Source organism: Lissotriton helveticus, chromosome 4_1, assembly GCF_964261635.1.
Source record: "Lissotriton helveticus chromosome 4_1, aLisHel1.1, whole genome shotgun sequence".
In the NCBI taxonomy this organism is placed as follows: domain Eukaryota; kingdom Metazoa; phylum Chordata; class Amphibia; order Caudata; family Salamandridae; genus Lissotriton; species Lissotriton helveticus.
This window is the reverse complement of record NC_136063.1, coordinates 547,349,815-547,372,289: the sequence shown is the minus strand read 5'-3', so window position 1 is coordinate 547,372,289 and position 22,475 is coordinate 547,349,815. Positions and strand designations below refer to the sequence as shown.

The following is a 22,475-nucleotide window of genomic DNA, read 5'->3' as shown; positions in this document are numbered from 1 at the left end:
AGCTTAGTCAAAGATGATAAGTTCTTAGTGTGTGATCAGGTAATGATGAAAATGACTAGTCCAGGATGGCCGCCCTGAGAGAGATTAGTCTAATCTAACATGGCCGCCAAATAGGTGTAATAGAGCCAGTAGTCCTCTGTTTGTTGCTGTTGCTTAGATAGCAGAGAGGAGCAGTTTCCCTTCAATCATGCAGGCAGGGAGCATAGGGGAGGGGATTTCGTTTTCTGTTTGAGCAAGCAATGCTCAAGACTAGCTGGGAGGAATTCTTATCTCGGTGTGGGGGAGTTAAGCTGAGGAGCCTCGTGGACATCAGAGGTATATCGTAGGGGATTTATTGCTACAGTTTTATGGCCCCAGCCATTTTGAACAAAGGAGGTAGTTGTTTTTTTTAAAAGTGATCAGGCGGGTGGGGGAAATAAATACCTTAAGTCTCTGTGTGCCTGTTGAGTCTGCCAGCAGTGTTTTCAGCATTGATTTAAAACAAGATTGGCTCAATACCTTCAGATTCCTTGATATATGAGAATTGCAAATTGTAAACATGAATTTTATGTGCGTGATCTCAAGTCAGAGCTCCAGGCCTGCATTACCCTGTAGACGTAGCCTCTCTCAGCCCTCCGGTGCTGTGGAGCGGAGCGGGCGAGAGGGGGGGGGAGGGCGTCGTCGTCGCCTCGCCCCGGCAAAACACCCATCGACCAGCGCCTTGAAGCGGGCGGGAGGGGGGGCCTCTCTCGGCCCTCCGGTGCTGTGGAGCGGGCGGGAAGGGTCCGTCTTTGTAGACTCGTCACTGCCTAGCGACCTGCGCCTCGAAGCGGGCGGGAGGGGGGGGCCTCTCTCAGCCCTCCGGTGCTCTGGAACTGGCGGGAGGGGGGCCGTCGTCGTCGTGGCCTCGTCCCGGCAACACAACCATAGGTCTGCAGGCCGGCTCCTGGACAGCCCCGACCGCTCAGCCCAGCACTATCTCGCAAGTGCTCCGGTGCTGCGGAGCGGTCGGGCTCCCGGCGTCGCAGCCTGCGTCCTCTGCCATGAAGCGGATGGGGCACTCTCTTAGCCCCCCCGACGCCGCAGGGTGTTCTTCTGTTGTGGCGCGATCCGGTCGCTGGCTTAGTGCAGGATCGTCAGGCTCCCGGGTCTTGAGCCTCAGTCCAGCAGCGCGGTGGGGGTGCCTGAAGGCGCACACGGCGGCTCACGGTGCCTGCGCCTGTTGCAGCTCCTCATCCACGCCTCTGACCCCTTCCTCCTTAGTCCGTGTGCATCGCCCGAAGACTGGTGGGCTCCGGACCACCGTTGCAGGTCCTGTGTAGGGGCGCAGCAGCCAGGCGTGGCGGGGCAGATTCAGCTGCGACCGCTCGGTCGTGTGTGGATCTCTCAGAGCTCCGCAGGCTGCAGCTGCCTCCGCACCGACTCACCAATCAATCCTCCGTCCCCGAGCTCCAGCTGCCCAGTCTCGGCGGATGATTGGGGGTTGTCTGCAGGCGAGCGTCCAGGAGCAGATCACAGGTCTTCTCAGGTTCCCGATCTCCGCCATGCAGGTAAGCGTGAAAAACCAGTTACTTTTCAATCCAGTTACATTCTTCATCCAGTTACTTTTGGTATTGCAGTTCCTTGAGGCTGGTGAGTGCTTAGCAGGGATAAGGCCCGAATTGGGATCCCTAGCACCGGGAGCTCTTTACAGGAGCTCCTACCAGGCAGCCATCTTGGATCAATTCTGAACACAATTTCTATACTGAGAAAAGCTTTCAACTGGGACATCCCAAGCGACAAAGGTGGTCATTGCCGCATGAAGGGCGGTGAATAGACACATGGGAATGTTGGGGAAGGCGACTGGGCAGACTCCCTTGCATGAGGGGTCTATGCTGTCATAGGTGGCTGCACTAGAGGGATTTGCTAGTTGGGACTGTCCCAATGCATGGAGATATATGTAGGAATAAAAATGGCATGGCCTTATTTGAACTTAAGGATGAATTTGTGCTCATTCACACAATTCTATAAACATACCTTTCGACTTAGTTATGCCATCACCCATTACCAGAGTGATGTAGAAATGTCAGAGTTTAATCCCATGAAGGCCAAGCTGATAATGTCCAGGCTCTCTACACTGGGAAGGTCACACATATTTATAGAAACCTGGTGATAAATATCCATGATACATTTGCATGCATCAGGGCTACATGACAGTGGTGTAACCTGCGGTGAAGCCTGAGGGGGGCCCCGTGCAAAGTTGATGGAGGGTCTCACCCCAGAGCCAGTCAGTTGTTCTCATGGCAGGAGCCCGCCGCCTGTGCACACTGCCAGAGGTGGCCAAGCTGGAGCTCAGAACCACCCACACCGTGGGGACTGCGGGGCTAATGTTACACCACTTCTACATGGGAAGGAGAGACTGGGCAGCTGGAAGACGATTACTGGACGTTCCTCTTGCTGGCCCCTCATGAGTCTGCACTTTGAAACAGACGCTGCCTCATCAAATTCAAATACTTACATACATTTTATTTAACTTCTGAGAGGCTACAGAAGATTTTTCAGGGCTCAGTCGTTGAGTGCCCACGCTGTGGGGACATGCCAGGGAACTTTTATTGTATAGTTTGGTTTTATCCACTCTTAAAGCCCTTTTCAGAAGGGATATTTGGGACACTGAAAGTACTGGGTAGGTCAATGATGGCGCCCGAAAATAGCCCTGCTGAACACCTTAATGAAAATAGTTTCAGGAGGGCTGAGAAAAGACCGAGCTTCACATCGGGCAAGAGGGACATAGTGCAGTACTGGAGACATGTAACTGCACCCAGTGTGACACAATGGAGATATGGAATGGATCAATACTGAATTTTGTAAAGAACAATTTATGAGGTCAGGAGATACCCTCACAAACACACCAAAAAAACAAGCATACGTCAACATGTAATAGGAGAAGAGGATCGTTTGTGGATTTTAATGTACTGTGATGTCGTGTTGTGCACTAGTAGTTCAGATATCCTAACTTTTTAAGTAATCAACACATTTTTAGAAGCCTAATTGTTTTCTCCAAAGTTACAAAAATGGATTCATACCAAAACAAGCAAATTCACTTACTTTAGTACAGTTCTACTTTCAGGCAAAGATTGATGCAACTCCCTTCAGAAATATTTTCTGTAGAGGAAGCCAACAAATACTATGGGAGTTAAAACATCAAAGGTCACTGCTCCATCCCACTCCCCTGACTGAGCTGCACAAAACTTGGCATGTGAACCCAAATTGTATTACTTTTTCGTTTTGGGAATGCGTCGTGCAGGTTAGCAGAATTCTGCATAAATTAATAAGAAAACGAAAGACTGCTTTTCAATGCACACCCTGACCTAACCATAAACATATCATGTTTGGTTGGCTTCATTACACAAAATGTAGTGCAAGACTATTTCACAAGTAACAGCGGACAAAAAAAAATATTTTAATGTCTCCTGTGAAATATGTATTTCATCATCAAAATGAAGCTCACTAAAACCACTCTGCATACCTGTATAATGGCTACTAGAATTATGCATCAAATTATGCTGTTCGGTTATTTAAAAAATGCTGCAAAAATATGAATTATGCACCACATTCTCAGGTAGAAATGCCATCCACTTATACTTGAAACGTTTTTGTGAAATTTGATAATTATGTGGCAAAGTTGATAGAGAAACAGTGTGTGTGGGTGTGTGTACAGAAAAACAAACAAAATGACCATATTAACACATATTTCACTGAAAAAGAATAAAGTAACTTTATATTTAGGTGCTGAAATAAGGTAAAAACGAATGCTTAAAAACCTCTAGAATTCACCATTTATAGTTTACTGAGCAAACTATAACTTGAACCCCTGCCATGCACTACTTAGTACCTCAAATATTGCACCAGTCATGACCTGTTCAATGACATCATTGAAGACATCACTGATGACATCTCAAATTATATCGCTGACTATATCAGTTGTATACATATAGAGTTACAGAGAGTACATGTGTGGGTTGATAGCATGGAACTAGAGTAAGCCCTGGAGACAAGTGTAGTTATGGGTTTTAAAAGTTATATGGTTCACCGCTTACAAATCCCTAAAGTGTGAGGCGAAAGAAGTGGTAGCCAAACCACTAACTTCAGCATCTTGGTGTCTGAGACAGCCTTAATGCAGAGTGAGAAGGACCGACCTAAGCGGGAGCTTCTCTTGGGGCTAACTGACAACACCAGGAGGATAGAGTACCAGGAGGATAAAGTACCACGACATTCTTGCGCAAGTCAGTTTTCCAAGAATGAATGTCATGGACACCTGTCTCATCTTCCTCAATGTACGTTGCTGAAAATTGGATTTCCACTATTGTATAACATTGCTGAATTGACATCACCAGGTACTTGGTTCTTTTTTTGAATAACTTACTGAAACATTCTTTGTGCCAGGGAAAGAAATGCTCAACATTTCAGGAGGAAAAAATCACGCAGCTACACTTTTCCTCAACAAAATTGTCCTAGCCCTGAACAAACCTGTACTGACGCTAGTGGACCAAATGATACATTTCAAGATAATGTGCATCATATTCGCTGTTTAGAGGGAAATGGGGATGAATACCTACAGCCATCGCCCGGTCCTTACCTTCCATTACATTACAAGTCGCTAACTGAGAAGCAGTAAGGAAAGCTTGATCTTCCATTCCAGGAATATCTTCAAGATGTACAGATTGAACAACCATCAAAACATTAGGGTAACACACTTGAACAACCACAAGAGTTCTGAAAAACACCTTTTTCCAAAGTCTCCAACTCACACCGGGTAACCACTGGGACAACCCCTCCTGAAAGGGGTTAATGCCGCAAAATCAGCATACTCAGGACACAGAGCACCGGGATGGGACACCAGCACATGTCCTACTCTTCATCTCTAAACAGAAGTCTTTTCCCAGGGATATTTTGTGAGCCTAGGTGCATTTAAGAGGCCACAGGACACTACATTTTACACTTAATAAAAACCTAAATAAAAAATGTTACCATTGCCTTTGCTACAAATTCCTTACAGGACCTCCCAAATAAGGATCAAGTGGTCTATTTCACACATTTCAACCAATAAAGAAAGAAGAAGGCCCCGGTGAGGTTACCAAGCTTTAATATCATACTTTAAAGTCTCCGTTTCAAGCAGGTGTTCGTGTCCAACATGTCATTACGCAAAAAGTGACTAATAGATACAGCAAATCATACCTATCTAAATGTTCTCAGTTTATTAATATCAACCATTTAAATATTTGTCTTTTTTAAGACGCAAAACAAATGACTATTGCAAATGGACAAAGAAATACCATGTTCTGTGATGTATATTACACTTGGCAAATACATATGCACCACATACCACGAGGTAAGAAATAAAAGTGTTAACCAAAGCACAAGTATTATATACAGAAAAAATTTGTTTTAAAAATCTTTATTTTAACAGTCTAGAAAGTTTGCGGCCATCAGCAGCTCCAGTGCAATTTCAGGTGCAATTGGGAATTCTGGTATTTCTGTGGAACTGTTAGTGTAGCGCACTTTATAGGTAAAATACATACACACTTTAGATAGCACATGGGAAGGAATCTCTCTAAAATTTACTTCATTGGTTTCATTTTCAGCAAATTGCCCTGAAAAACAAAACAAGATGACGTTAAAATGTCTGTTTGAATCCAACAACTGCAACATTCTGAAACATTTTTCTTATGCAGACTAACACTAAACTAAAAATACGCCCATGTTTTGATTATACAGGACCTAGAAATGTTCTAGGCAATGTATGATTAGAAAGTTGCATTGCTTTACAAATGTGACCTACAAAAAGAGTTACAAAACTCTACTATGCTTCAATTACACTCCTGTGAACAATGTTTTATGAAGCACTCATAATAAACTTGTGCTCCAAGTGAAGTGCTCTGTGACATCAAGAAGCTATGTGCATGTCATCAAATATATATATATATATATATATATTCACTGAAAAAACCATAGGTTATAGACCATATATATAGTTAGGAATTAGCATTTAAAAAACCTTATTTTACTCACACAAAACCATTGAAATTCCATATATAGTTAGTTGCACTAACTATATATCGCGCACCCGCAATCCACTGCTGATCATGTCACATATTACATCATTCATGACATGGTCAGTGACATCACTGATGACATCACTGATGACATCTCAAATGACATCACTGATGTCTGCTTTATTTCACTTGCCTTTTAATGATTCTAAAACAGTGACTATTATTAAAAACTTTACCAATGTATATACTACTACCATGTTTTCTTTTAAAAACCTTTATTGTGAAAATTTCATTATACAAATACGAGCCTATAACCACGTGGGCCTGCCACGGAGCAAACTGTAATCGTATATGATGAATAGACATTTACACTGTAGAGGAACGTAACGGGCGGGCCATTAGGTTGCAAGAACTAAGGTGTCTAACAGTTACGGAATCGGTGGACGTACATTTTATAATTTTATAATTAAAATACGACAGGGCCAGTTACAATAAAATTATCTAGATATACATTTGCGGGCAAGTACCATGGGTGACGTTAATTCGAACTTTCAATAGTACAGTAATCAATAACACATCAGAACTTAATATCAATAGGGATGTCGAAATATTCAATCAATTCTCGTCCCCGCCCGCCATGTGCTTCAAAACTGCATACGTATCTCGTGATTTCAAGGTTCTGCAACCAGTACACAACAAGGAGTTACGAGTCCCATTTATTCCGGCGCCATTTTGGGCGAGGACGGGCAGGTCCAGGATATAGTCAAAATGTCTCTACCAACCATCGACTATGATGATGTTCATATGCTGTATTTATTAGAGTAACACTCATCTGTCCACATGAAATTAATTTACCACAATCTAAACATGTCATTTTAATCTTTCCAAAGTTCTTCTAAATATTTGGGACCGTTTCCCTTGCCTCTGAAGCTCTCAGTGCCACTTCTTTGATGAATGTACTAGCAGGTCAGGGGTTCTCCTCCAAATCTCTCTTTTATGCAGCACTATAATTAATTGGTGCCACCTCTCCATATGACGATGCATGGTATAGTTACCACAACTATATTTTTTTTCGGTTCCTCTGGAGAGTTCATCGTGGCAGATGAAGCGTGTAACGTACCGGGCATTTACCTTTTTTTGCATGTACAGGAAAGGAAAAAAAAAATCGAGCGTCCAAGTTCTAAGGTGTCCCAGGGCCATTTTAGTGGACCAGGCCCAAATCCAAAGAACAGGCCGCCATTTTGAGAGTCCTCTTGCAGCCGCCTGTCGCTGTAGCATCAAGAGCAGCCGAAACTCAGCTGAATGGCAACTGAAACGGTAAATGGGCGCCCCACTACATTTCAGCATTGTAGGATGACCACACCAGTACAGCAACTTGCTAGACATCACCTCGGTGCCATCCGGATCTCGGCGCCCCACTGCAGATGAAGTGCCTCTCAACTATGAAACCACCACGGTGACATCCGGATCTTGGCGCGTTGTGCTGCCTTCGGCCTATTCGCACATCGGTCCGCTACTGACGCCATCTCACAGGCTAATGGGGTGACCCACGCCGAGTTTCAGCATTGTAGGATGACCACACCAACTTGCTAGACATCACCTCGGTGCCATCCGAATCTTGGCATCTCAACGCCTAGTGGTATCTTCCATACAGAAAATATTGTTACGCTGCCTTTGGCCCCATTCGCACATCAGTCCGCAACTTAGACATCACCTCGGTGCCATCCGGATCTTGGCATCTCAGCGCCTTGTGGTGTCAGTCAGAAAATATTGTTGCGCTGCCTTTGGCCCCATTCGCACATCAGTCCGCTACTGACACCATCTCACAGGCCAATAGGGCGCCCCACGCCGACTTTTACCATTGTACGATGGCCACACCAGTGGCACAACTTGCTAGACATCACCTCGGTGCCATCCGAATCTTGGCATCTCAACGCCTAGTGGTATCTTCCATACAGAAAATCTTGTTACGCTACCTTTGGCCCCATTCGCACATCGGTCCGCAACTTAGACATCACCTCGGTGCCATCCGGATCTTGGCATCTCAGCGCCTTGTGGTGTCTTCTACTCCGAAAATATTGTAGAAAATATTGTTGCGCTGCCTTTGGCCCCATTCACACATCAGTCCGCTACTGACACCATCTCACAGGCCAACAGGGCGCCCCACGCCGACTTTTACCATTGTACGATGGCCACACCAGTGCCACAACTTGCTAGACACCACCTCGGTGCCATCCGGATCTTGGCATCTCAGCGCCTTGTGGTGTCTTCAAATCAGAAAATATTGTTGCGCTGCCTTAGGCCCCATTCGCACATCGGTCCGCTACTGACGCCATCTCACAGGCCAACGGGGCGCCCCACGCCGACTTTCAACATTGTAGGATGGCCACAGAAGTGCGACAACTTACTAGACACCACCTCGGTGCCATCCGGATCTTGGCGCGTTGTGCTGCCTTCGGCCTATTCGCACATCGGTCCGCTACTGACGCAAACTCACAGGCCAACGGGGCGCCCCACGCCGACTTTCAGCATTGTAGGATGGCCACACCAGTGCGGCAACTTGCTACACACCACCTCGGTGCCATCCGGATCTTGGAATCTCAGCGCCTAGTGGTGTCTTCTATTCCGAAAATATTGTTGCGCTGCCTTCGGCCCCATTCACACATCGGTCCGCTACTGACGCCATCTCACAGTCCAACGGGGCGCCCCACGCCGACTTTCAGCATTGTAGGATGGCCACACCAGTGCGGCAACTTACTAGACACCACCTCGGTGCCATCCGGATCTTGGCGCGTTGTGCTGCCTTCGGCCTATTCGCACATCGGTCCGCTACTGACGCAAACTCACAGGCCAACGGGGCGCCCCACGCCGACTTTCAGCATTGTTGGATGGCCACACCAGTGCGGCAACTTACTAGACACCACCTCGGTGCCATCCGGATCTTGGCGCGTTGTGCTGCCTTCGGCCTATTCGCACATCGGTCCGCTACTGACGCAAACTCACAGGCCAACGGGGCGCCCCACGCCGACTTTCAGCATTGTTGGATGGCCACACCAGTGCGGCAACTTACTAGACACCACCTCGGTGCCATCCGGATCTTGGCGCATTGTGTTGCCTTCGGCCTATTCGCACATCGGTCCGCTACTGACGCCGCCTCACGTGCCAACGGGGCGCCCCACGCCGACTTTCAGCATTGTAGGATGGCCACACCAGTGCTGCAACTTGCTGGACACCACCTCGGTGCCATCCGGATCTTGGCGCGTTGTGTTGCCTTCGGCCTATTCGCACATCGGTCCGCTACTGACGCCGCCTCACGTGCCAACGGGGCGCCCCACGCCGACTTTCAGCATTGTAGGATGGCCACACCAGTGCTGCAACTTGCTGGACACCACCCCGGTGCCATCCGGATCTTGGCGCGTTGTGTTGCCTTCGGCCTATTCGCACATCGGTCCGCTACTGACGCCGCCTCACGTGCCAACGTATTTTCTCCGCATTTTACACCCTATGCCGCATAACAGGTCATGTGACTTGTTTATAAAACTTTTCATTGGTTCATTTTACTTTTGGTTTCCTAATGATGGAAGGCTTGATCATGTGACCTAAAAACAACACTTTTCATTGGATGAAAACTTTTTTTTTTTCCCAAACGATGAAAGCCCCACCTTGTTTCTGGATGTTTCAGACTGAAGCTGGCGTCAGCATGAGAGCACCACCATCTCGTAGCTCAGTCGTGGTCATTCCGCGAGCAATCATGGCAGCCGCTCCCCACCAGAAGCCTGCAGGAGTCGGAGCCCCCAAAACTTTTGATGAATTCTCAAGGCGGAGGGGACGCTTTCGAGAATGGGGTCCAAGACCTAGCAGACAAGCGTCCGATTTCCAAGGTGTCCCAGGGCCATTTCAGTGGACCAGGCCCAAAAAGGAAACAGCCTGCCGCCATTTTGAGAGTCCTGTGACAGCCGCCTATCGCTGCACCGCAAGAGTGGGCGCAACTCAGCTAAATTGCGGCTTTTGACACAGTGGACCAAAAACGGACGGAATGGCAACTGAAACGGTAAAGGGGCGCCCCACTACAACAGATGACACTCCACCTGGAGAGGCCCGTTCACGCCGCCTCCACCGGGGCGCCCCGCGCCGTTATTCGGAGCAGCATTGTAGGATACCAAAACCAGTGCGGCAACTTACTGGACATCACCTTGGTGCCATCGTTCTGCTGCCTTGGAACTATTCGCGCAACAGTTTGCTACTGATGACCCACCCCCCGCGACGCCCCATGCCGTTATTTGCTGGGTGGCAACTTACTAGACATCACTTTAGTGTCATCTAGATTTCAGCGCGTTCTGCTGCCTTGGAACTATTCGCACAACAGTTTGCTACTGATGACCCACCCCCCGCGACGCCCCACGCCGGAAATCTGGACGTTGTGCTGCGTTGGGACTATTCGCACAGCCGACCGCTACTTCGTTGTTTTTCCCTAAAAATGTTTATATGTTATTACTATTTTTGTTTTCTTGTATATATTTATAAATTATTAAAGTTTTATAATCTTACTACTTTGTCGGAGTGCTATATATTTTTAATGTGACACATAATTGTAAAAACTTTGATGTACAAAGAGTCATCCCTGGAATCTTCCGCTTCAGGCTCGGTCCCCTCCCCAATCACAATACAGGATGGTTTTCAGATAATAGCAACGCTTCTGCTGTGACGGATCTCATCGAGTATGGGCCTTGATCTACTATAACTCCTTTGAAGAGGGGTGATTCTTTACAGCTGTGGCCATAAACTACATCTGCAGGGCTAGCTGATACCCTAGGACCAGCCTGGACAATCGGACACAGAGGAAAAGGAGTGTCAGAGGGTGCGGTAGTGAATAGGGCGAAAGGGAGGTGTCGGGCGGGCACAGGGTGTGATTCTCAGGGAAGAGCAGCGCAGATGGGGGGAAGTTTATTACCCATGCATAAGACAGAGAGCGGGGGTGACCACTGCCTGGGGGAGATGCTTGCGAGGGTGGGGAGCCATGCTAAGGATCGACAGCGTGCACAGAGTGGGTCTGGTCAAGGCATCTAAAATGGCTGCCGTGCACGACAAAAGTGTGGCATTTGAAAAAAGACAAGATGGCGCAGACAATGTTTTTCAACACTTCCTGATTTCCTTTGAATCGAACGTTAACAGACGTTGGGGCATATTACCAAAGTTAAGCGATATTTATCCCTAACGATGCTTAGCAACGATTTTTTTACCGTAAGAAATTATCGCAGATAAACCTTGCTATTATCAAGGTTTATCGGAAATACGATAAAAAACGACCGCAATGCATTAATATCGCTGAAAACTCAGCGATATTCATGCATTACCGAGCTAATGCTCTTAGCCGTGTTATCCACCTCCCATTGGATAACATGGCTAAGAACTGCTCAGGGCAGGTGGTAGCTTTTGGAGATATTCGCGCTTATCTCGAATATTTCCAAAAGTTGATAATAGGAGATAGCGATGTTAGCGACTGTTTCCAGTCGCTAACATCTTGGCATGCCCACTTTGCATGTCATTAGTGATAAATATCACTCACATGCAAAGTGGGGCCCAAGATGGTCGCTATATTCTACTAGCCGTCGCTAACTGGTGTTAGCAACAGCTAGGTAATACACATATAATTTTATCTCCGCGAAGCGGAGCGCTGTTACAGATATATATCTTGTTTCTGAACGTTAATTTCTCAAAATGCACTGAAGCACATATATTGAGACCTAGCAAAGGCACATCGGGCTACCAGTCCCTACAATTTTGCCAAGTTTCGTGCAAATCCATTCAGCTGTTCGATCCTACCGAGAGACAAGATGGCGGCCGCTACGGACTGTTTGGAATGTTTACAGACACCGGAGAGCCAATCAGCTTCGCTTCGCAAAGCTCCGTAACGCGAAAAGTACGCGAAGCGGTGCGCTGTTACAGATATATATTTTTTTTTAACGTTAATTTCTCAAAATCCACTGGAGCACATATATTGAGATCTAGCAAAGGCACATCGGGCTACCAGTCCCTACAATTTTGCCAAGTTTCGTGCAAATCCATTCAGCTGTTCGATTATTATTATTTTTATTTTTTTTTGCCCCGCGGGGTCCTTTTAAAACCTCCACATCAAACCTAGGGGGTGAGCGACAATGTACTATGCCCCCTTATGGTCATTTGCCCCTTCGCTTTGGCCTCCTCTTGTCTCTCGATCCTACCGAGAGACAAGATGGCGGCCGCTACGGACTGTTTGGAATGTTGACAGACGCCGGAGAACCAATCAGCTTCGCTTCACAAAGCTCCGTTGCGCGTAAAGTACGCGTCCTGGGACGCTCCCAGGTCCGCTGTTACAGATATATATCTTTTTTTAAACGTTAATTTCTCAAAATCCACTGGAGCACATATATTGAGACCTACAAAAGGCACATCGGGCTACCAGTCCCTACAATTTTGCCAAGTTTCGTGCAAATCCATTCAGCCGTTCGGGCTAAAAGTGAGGCCAACCGCCCTATCAAAACTCAATGTTAAAAACACGTTTTGGGACCCCCCTTTTTTCTCGGCCCCCCCCTTGACGAACCCCCCCCAAATTTTCAAGGGCTGCTCAGAAACAAAATGTGCCATTTTCCTGAAAATTTCAGTCAATTCCGTCCACAAACGCCAAAGTTATTAGACATAGAATTTTCAAAAAACCCATAGAGAAAAAATCCTAACTATATATACCTACTGGCGACCGCCAGTAGGTAATATATATACATATACATATACATATACACATATACATATATTCACTGAAAAAACCATAGGTTATAGACCATATATAGTTAGGAATTAGCATTTAAAAAACCTTATTTTACTCACACAAAACCATTGAAATTCCATATATAGTTAGTTGCACTAACTATATATCGCGCACCCGCAATCCACTGCTGATCATGTCACATATTACATCATTCATGACATGGTCAGTGACATCACTGATGACATCACTGATGACATCTCAAATGACATCACTGATGAGATCACTGATGACGTCATCCAGTGACTGTGTTTCTGTAAAGTTTAAATATGTTTTACATATTGAAGAATGAGTAGATGTATAAGTGTCTGGACGAAGGATTTAGTAGGTGCATGACTGAATGTATGAGTGAGTGATTAAATGTGTCTCACTGAGTGCATGGGTTAGTGACTAAACTGTCTTAATTTGTGCATCATTATGTCTGTTGTTCTGTAAACTGCTGCATGTGTTGATCAGTAGCTATATGATTAACTATATGGGTTATTGATTGATTGTCCAAGTATTTGTATGGGAGACTGAGTGTGTGTGTGGCTGGCTGGGAGGTGTGTGACTGTGCAGATCAATGTGTACTTGTATCAATGATTGTATAAGAAAGTAAGTATGTGTTAGTATATGTTTGAAAATGTAAGGTGCTCTATGTTTAACTGTATAGACAAGAAAATGGAAGTGTGATTGATTCTTTACAGGACTGACTAGGTGTGTGAGTAACTCCATGGATGAGTGGCAGAGTGTGAGTGTCTGTATAGGTGTATGAGTGCACATGATAGTGTTGTAAAGATGAGTGATTGTATGTATGAATGATTGTATGGGTGAATGAGTGAATGTGTGTGTAGACGTAGGAATCAGTGAGTACGTATGTAGTAACTAGTATTGGTGTGTCAATGGTTTCAAAAATTATACTCTGTATTTAACACTGGGTGAAACAGAGGTTATATTAAAATGTGAGGAGATGCATTGTATTGTCACATGAATGATATCATCAGTGATGTGGTCATTGATGTCAAATGAGATGTCATCAGTGATGTCATTTGAGATGTCATCAGTGATGTCACTGACCATGTCATGAATGATGTAATATGTGACATGATCAGCAGTGGATTGCGGGTGCGCGATATATAGTTAGTGCAACTAACTATATATGGAATTTCAATGGTTTTGTGTGAGTAAAATAAGGTTTTTTAAATGCTAATTCCTAACTATATATGGTCTATAACCTATGGTTTTTTCAGTGAATTTTCAAGGTTTTGTAAATGCTAATTCCTAACTATATATGGTCTATAACCTATGGTTTTTTCAGTGAATTTCAATGGTTTTTTAATAGCAAATATCATAAGCTGTCGAATGTCAAGTACGTGGTAAGTGAAAACATTTTCGTGTTTATGCACACTGATCTGCTTTGAATGGTGCCCCCCCCCCCTCATTTCTATTAGGAGTACTCTCTCTTTGCAGATAGTGAAAGGTAGTTAACGCAGGCCTTTGCCCCCGTTGTAATCCGTCGTGCCTGCTTCTCTCTCCATTTGATTGATTGTTATCCAAGTATTTACTGTTTTAGAATTAGTTCTCTTTGGTTCATTCTCTATTTACAAACAAACACAGAGTCGCAATACTCTGTTTAGTCTTTGCAGATAACGAAAAATCGTGTAAAAAAAAGAAAAGGAATCGAGCAAAATCAGTAGGCCACTAATGGGATCTCTTTTTGACCTCGCTAAAATAGAAACATTAGGAACAACCCCTCATGACAAATACAAAACTAGTGAGATGAACTGAACTCCACACAATGATGGCTGCAAAACAGCTCGGCTCCGCCACCCACCCCGCCCAAAATAACGATAAAGAGCGGCTGCCATGATTGGTTGCGGAATGGCCACAACGGAGCTACGAAATGGTGCTGCTCTCATGCTAACCCCAACTTCGGTCTGAAACATCCAGAAACACTGTAGACTACCAATTCGATCAGTTCCGGTAGCGCCCCAATGTAACCCGGTAGAGAAGAACTAGCCCTCCCCTCTTTGACTGATGGTTCTTGTTGCCTGTCCCTTCTGTTGTCATTTAACAGAACTATTTAGCCTGCTGAAAGGGGTTGTGTTTCGACCGCTGGTTGGTGGAGACATTTTGACTATATTCTGGACCTGCGTTGTCGCGTAATGCGTCATATGACGCGCCGCGTTAGCGCATCCGGAAGTCATCCGGGGCGCGCAGCGCGTAACGTAAGCATAACAAGTCATGTGACTTGTTAATAAAACTTTTCATTGGTTCATTTTACTTTTCTTATTCTAATGATGAAAGCCTTGGTCATATCACCTAAAAATTACGCTTTTAATTACTTCCGAACATTATTTTCTCTTAAATATATGTTATAATGTTCCAGGCTAATGTACTTTCCCGGAAATTTTACAACTGTCCTGCAAGTAAAATATATTCTTTTTTCGAGAAAAAGAGCTTTTCTTCGTCCCATGACGGAGCCGTTGAGCAAAAGAGGGTCGACCTGCTGTCTTAGTCGCCGATACGCCTGAATATGAGATTCTTATCGATCACTTTATGTTGCAGGAATAGAAAACACAACAGCCCTTGACCATTTATCTTTACTGCGTTCCTTCGTATTATACCTTTTACCCTTCATGTAATTGGTCTGCTTTATTTCACTTGCCTTTTAATGATTCTAAAACAGTGACTATTATTAAAAACTTTACCAATGTATACACTACCACCATGTTTTCTTTTAAAAACCTTTATTGTGAAAATTTCATTATACAAATACGAGCCTATAACCACGTGGGCCTGCCACGGAGCAAACTGTAATCGTATATGATGAATAGACATTTACACTGTAGAGGAACGTAACGGGCGGGCCATTAGGTTGCAAAAACTAAGGTGTCTAACAGTTACGGAATCGGTGGACGTACATTTTATAATTAAAATACGACAGGGCCAGTTACAATAAAATTATCTAGATATACATTTGCGGGCAAGTACCATGGGTGACGTTAATTCGAATTTTCAACAGTACAGTAATCAATAACACATCAGAACTTAATATCAATAGGGATGTCGAAATATTCAATCAATTCTCGTCCCCGCCCGCCATGTGCTTCAAAACTGCATACGTATCTCGTGATTTCAAGGTTCTGCAACCAGTACACAACAAGGAGTTACGAGTCCCATTTATTCCGGCGCCATTTTGGGCGAGGACGGGCAGGTCCAGGATATAGTCAAAATGTCTCTACCAACCATCGACTATGATGATGTTCATATGCTGTATTTATTAGAGTAACACTCATCTGCCCACATGAAATTAATTTACCACAATCTAAACATGTCATTTTAATCTTTCCAAAGTTCTTCTAAATATTTGGGACCGTTTCCCTTGCCTCTGAAGCTCTCAGTGCCACTTCTTTGATGAATGTACTAGCAGGTCAGGGGTTCTCCTCCAAATCTCTTTTATGCAGCACTATAATTAATTGGTGCCACCTCTCCATATGACGATGCATGGTATAGTTACCACAACTATATTTTTTTTCGGTTCCTCTGGAGAGTTCATCGTGGCAGATGAAGCGTGTAACGTACCGGGCATTTACCTTTTTTTGCATGTACAGGAAAGGAAAAAAAAAATCGAGCGTCCGAGTTCTAAGGTGTCCCAGGGCCATTTTAGTGGACCAGGCCCAAATCCAAAGAACAGCCATCTCACAGGCTAATGGGGCGACCCACGCCGACTTTCAGCATTGTAGAATGACCACACCAGTACAGCAACTTGCTAGACATCACCTCGGTGCCATCCGGATCTCGGCGCCCCACTGCAGATGAAGTGCCTCTCAACTATGAAACCACCACGGTGACATCCGGATCTTGGCGCGTTGTGCTGCCTTCGGCCTATTCGCACATCGGTCCGCTACTGACGCCATCTCACAGGCTAATGGGGCGACCCACGCCGAGTTTCAGCATTGTAGGATGACCACACCAGTACAGCAACTTGCTAGACATCACCTCGGTGCCATCCGAATCTTGGCATCTCAACGCCTAGTGGTATCTTCCATACAAAAAATATTGTTACGCTGCCTTTGGCCCCATTCGCACATCAGTCCGCAACTTAGACATCACCTCGGTGCCATCCGGATCTTGGCATCTCAGCGCCTTGTGGTGTCTTCTACTCCGAAAATATAGTAGAAAATATTGTTGCGCTGCCTTTGGCCCCATTCACACATCAGTCCGCTAGTGACACCATCTCACAGGCCAACAGGGCGCCCCACGCCGACTTTTACCATTGTACGATGGCCACACCAGTGCCACAACTTGCTAGACACCACCTCGGTGCCATCCGGATCTTGGCATCTCAGCGCCTTGTGGTGTCTTCAAATCAGAAAATATTGTTGCGCTGCCTTTGGCCCCATTCGCACATCGGTCCGCTACTGACGCCATCTCACAGGCCAACGGGGCGCCCCACGCCGACTTTCAGCATTGTAGGATGGCCACACCAGTGCGGCAACTTACTAGACACCACCTCGGTGCCATCCGGATCTTGGCGCGTTGTGCTGCCTTCGGCCTATTCGCACATCGGTCCGCTACTGACTCAAACTCACAGGCCAACGGGGCGCCCCACGCCGACTTTCAGCATTGTAGGATGGCCACACCAGTGCGGCAACTTACTAGACACCACCTCGGTGCCATCCGGATCTTGGCGCGTTGTGCTGCCTTCGGCCTATTCGCACATCGGTCCGCTACTGACGCAAACTCACAGGCCAACGGGGCGCCCCACGCCGACTTTCAGCATTGTTGGATGGCCACACCAGTGCGGCAACTTACTAGACACCACCTCAGTGCCATCCGGATCTTGGCGCGTTGTGCTGCCTTCGGCCTATTCGCACATCGGTCCGCTACTGACGCAAACTCACAGGCCAACGGGGCGCCCCACGCCGACTTTCAGCATTGTTGGATAGCCACACCAGTGCGGCAACTTACTAGACACCACCTCGGTGCCATCCGGATCTTGGCGCGTTGTGCTGCCTTCGGCCTATTCGCACATCGGTCCGCTACTGACGCAAACTCACAGGCCAACGGGGCGCCCCACGCCGACTTTCAGCATTGTAGGATGGCCACACCAGTGCTGCAACTTGCTGGACACCACCTCGGTGCCATCCGGATCTTGGCGCGTTGTGTTGCCTTCGGCCTATTCGCACATCGGTCCGCTACTGACGCCGCCTCACGTGCCAACGTATTTTCTCCGCATTTTACACCCTATGCCGCATAACAGGTCATGTGACTTGTTTATAAAACTTTTCATTGGTTCATTTTACTTTTGGTTTCCTAATGATGGAAGGCTTGATCATGTGACCTAAAAACAACACTTTTCATAGGATGAAAACTTTTTTTTTTTCCCAAACGATGAAAGCCCCACCTTGTTTCTGGATGTTTCAGACTGAAGCTGGCGTCAGCATGAAAGCACCACCATCTCGTAGCTCAGTCGTGGTCATTCCGCGAGCAATCATGGCAGCCGCTCCCCACCAGAAGCCTGCAGGAGTCGGAGCCCCCAAAACTTTTGATGAATTCTCAAGGCGGAGGGGACACTTTCGAGAATGGGGTCCAAGACCTAGCAGACAAGCGTCCGATTTCCAAGGTGTCCCAGGGCCATTTCAATGGACCAGGCCCAAAAAGGAAACAGCCTGCCGCCATTTTGAGAGTCCTGTGACAGCCGCCTATCGCTGCACCGCAAGAGTGGGCGCAACTCAGCTGAATTGCGGCTTTTGACACAGTGGACCAAAAACGGACGGAATGGCAACTGAAACGGTAAAGGGGCGCCCCACTACAACAGATGACACTCCACCTGGAGAGGCCCGTTCACGCCGCCTCCCCCGGGGCGCTCCACGCCGTTATTCGGAGCAGCATTGTAGGATACCAAAACCAGTGCGGCAACTTACTGGACATCATCTTGGTGCCATCGTTCTGCTGCCTTGGAACTATTCGCGCAACAGTTTGCTACTGATGACCCACCCCCCGCGACGCCCCATGCCGTTATTTGCTGGGTGGCAACTTACTAGACATCACTTTCGTGTCATTTAGATTTCGGCGCGTTCTGCTGCCTTGGAACTATTCGCACAACAGTTTGCTACTGATGACCCACCCCCCGCGACGCCCCACGCCGGAAATCTGGACGTTGTGCTGCATTGGGACTATTCGCACAGCCGACCGCTACTTCGTTGTTTTTCCCTAAAAATGTTTATATGTTATTACTATTTTTGTTTTCTTGTATATATTTATAAATTATTAAAGTTTTATAATCTTACTACTTTGTCGGAGTGCTATATATTTTTAATGTGACACATAATTGTAAAAACTTTGATGTACAAACAGTCATCCCTGGAATCTTCCGCTTCAGGCTCGGTCCCCTCCCCAATCACAATACAGGATGGTTTTCAGATAATAGCAACGCTTCTGCTGTGACGGATCTCATCGAGTGTGGGCCTTGATCTACTATAACTCCTTTGAAGAGGGGTGATTCTTTACAGCTGTGGCCATAAACTACATCTGCAGGGCTAGCTGATACCCTAGGACCAGCCTGGACAATCGGACACAGAGGAAAAGGTAGTGAATAGGGCGAAAGGGAGGTGTCGGGCGGGCACAGGGTGTGATTCTCAGGGAACAGCAGCGCAGATGGGGGAGGTTTATTACCCATGCATAAGACAGAGAGCGGGGGTGACCACTGCCTGGGGGAGATGCTTGCGAGGGTGGGGAGCCATGCTAAGGATCGACAGCGTGCACAGAGTGGGTCTGGTCAAGGCATCTAAAATGGCTGCCGTGCACGACAAAAGTGTGGCATTTGAAAAAAGACAAGATGGCACAGACAATGTTTTTCAACACTTCCTGATTTCCTTCGAATCGAACGTTAACAGACGTTGGGGCATATTACCAAAGTTAAGCGATATTTATCCCTAACGATGCTTAGCAACGATTTTTTTACCGTCAGAAATTATCGCAGATAAACCTTGCTATTATCAAGGTTTATCGGAAATACGATAAAAAACGACCGCAATGCATTAATATCGCTGAAAACTCAGCGATATTCATGCATTACCGAGCTAATGCTCTTAGCCATGTTATCCACCTCCCATTGGATAACATGGCTAAGAACTGCTCAGGGCAGGTGGTAGCTTTTGGAGATATTCGCCCTTATCTCGAATATTTCCAAAAGTTGATAATAGGAGATAGCGATGTTAGCGACCGTTTCCAGTCGCTAACATCTTGGCATGCCCACTTTGCATGTCATTAGTGATAAATATCACTCACATGCAAAGTGGGGCCCAAGATGGTCGCTATCTTCTACTAGCCGTCGCTAACTGGTGTTAGCAACAGCTAGGTAATACACATATAATTTTATCTCCGCGAAGCGGAGCGCTGTTACAGATATATATCTTGTTTCTGAACGTTAATTTCTCAAAATGCACTGAAGCACATATATTGAGACCTAGCAAAGGCACATCGGGCTACCAGTCCCTACAATTTTGCCAAGTTTCGTGCAAATCCATTCAGCTGTTCGATCCTACCGAGAGACAAGATGGCGGCCGCTACGGACTGTTTGGAATGTTTACAGACACCGGAGAGCCAATCAGCTTCGCTTCGCAAAGCTCCGTAACGCGAAAAGTACGCGAAGCGGTGCGCTGTTACAGATATATACCTTTTTTTGAACGTTAATTTCTCAAAATCCACTGGAGCACATATATTGAGATCTAGCAAAGGCACATCGGGCTACCAGTCCCTACAATTTTGCCAAGTTTCGTGCAAATCCATTCAGCTGTTCGATTATTATTATTTTTATTTTTTTTTGCCCCGCGGGGCCCTTTTAAAACCTCCACATCAAACCTAGGGGGTGAGCGACAATGTACTATGCCCCCTTATGGTCATTTGCCCCTTCGCTTTGGCCTCCTCTTGTCTCTCGATCCTACCGAGAGACAAGATGGCGGCCGCTACGGACTGTTTGGAATGTTGACAGACGCCGGAGAACCAATCAGCTTCGCTTCACAAAGCTCCGTTGCGCGAAAAGTACGCGTAGCGGAGCGCTGCCCAGTCCGCTGTTACAGATATATATCTTTTTTTGAACATTAATTTCTCAAAATCCACTGAAGCACATATATTGAGACCTACAAAAGGCACATCGGGCTACCAGTCCCTACAATTTTGCCAAGTTTCGTGCAAATCCATTCAGCCGTTCGGGCTAAAAGTGAGGCCAACCGCCCTATGGAAATTAACATGGGAAAAACGCGTTTTGGGACCCCCCTTTTTTCTCGGCCCCCCCTTGACGAACCCCCCCAAAATTTTCAGGGGCTGCTCAGAAACAAAATGTGCCATTTTCCTGAAAATTTCAGCCAATTCCGTCCACAAACGCCAAAGTTATTAGACATAGAATTTTCAAAAAACCCATAGAGAAAAAATCCTAACTATATATACCTACTGGCGACCGCCAGTAGGTAATATATATATATATATATATATATACACACATATCCATATCCACACACACATTCTTTCACTGGAAAAGAAAAAAACAAGATTACAGGGACGTGATAGTTAGGAAATAGAATTTTTAAAAACCTTAGACATTCACTGAAAATAACCCCAAAGGTTACAGGAATGTTATAATTCATATTTTACACACATAAAATCATAGAAATTCAGCAGTTATAGTTATCTCAAGTAACTATAACTCGCACCCTCGCAATGCGCAGTTATCTCATCACCGCAAATGCTGAGGTGATATTATTAAAGATGTCACAGAATAGGTCATGACTGATTTAATATGTGGGGCAATTGGCCATGCATAGCGAAGGAGAGTTACAGTTACTTGAGACAACTATAACTTCTAAATGTCTATGGTTTTGTGGTTCCAAAATCCTAACCCAATCATAACGTCCCTGTAATCTTTGGGTTTTAGTGACTTTCTATGATTTAAAAAATATATACATTGCCTAACTAGAATGTCACTATAACGGGGCGTGGCTTAGGCGCCGATGTAGGTGGAAGCGGGACTCCGGAGCTCCTCCGCGCCCGCCTCTCACCGAAGCATATCCTGAACCCCGGCTCGAACCCCGGACCCCCAAGCACATATAGGAGGGTCTAGGGCGCACAGGGGGCGAACCTGGCGGCCCAGAAGTCACGGCAGCTACCTAAAGCGAGCAATTTTCGTGAGGTGGAGTGTCCGGAGTAGTGGGCGCACAAAATGGAGGCCGCTGTCCCTGCCTGCTACGCCTGACGGCGAGGAACTAACAGCGGCGGGGAGCCCAGGAGAGCAAGGAGAATCGCCCACACGGCAGCGGAGGTCCCCCGGCGCTGAGGGAGGTAGGAGACATCGCCTGGCATCGCGGCGCTGGTGAGACTGGAGAGCGAAGGGCTGGCAGGCTGCCTGACCCCAAGATGGCGCCGCCCGCGGGACGGAGGCTGCCCTAGCTGTCGGCAGCGGAGATCCTGAGGCCTCGTGGTGTGGTGGACCCGCCCTACTGCTGCGGTGGAAACCCTGGTGCCCCTCGCCCTGAGAAGAGTGGCGCCTGCATTGTCTACAGGCTGGCGGTGAGCGGGCTTAAGCGGTGGGGCACACGGAGGCGGAGGGGCCTGCCATCCACTTCAGAGAGGCGTCCGAGCTGATAGCAGTGAGGGGCTGCTTCCTGGCCAGGGGCGGAGGACCA

The 22,475-nt window shown here is 46.6% G+C and overlaps 1 protein-coding gene across 4 annotated transcripts in view; it reads right to left on the bottom strand.

Moving 5' to 3' along the window:
* Positions 1–5,084: 5,084 nt before the first annotated feature.
* ELOC (elongin C) overlaps positions 5,085–22,475 on the bottom strand; it is a 54,199-nt gene continuing 36,808 nt past the window's right edge. For all 4 annotated transcript variants that reach the window (XM_078687137.1, XM_078687138.1, XM_078687139.1 and 1 more), the window contains exon 4: positions 5,085–5,609. In XM_078687137.1, the coding sequence (XP_078543263.1) occupies positions 5,419–5,609 (191 nt within the window). In that variant the 3' untranslated portion in view covers positions 5,085–5,418. The remainder of the gene's footprint in view (positions 5,610–22,475) is intronic.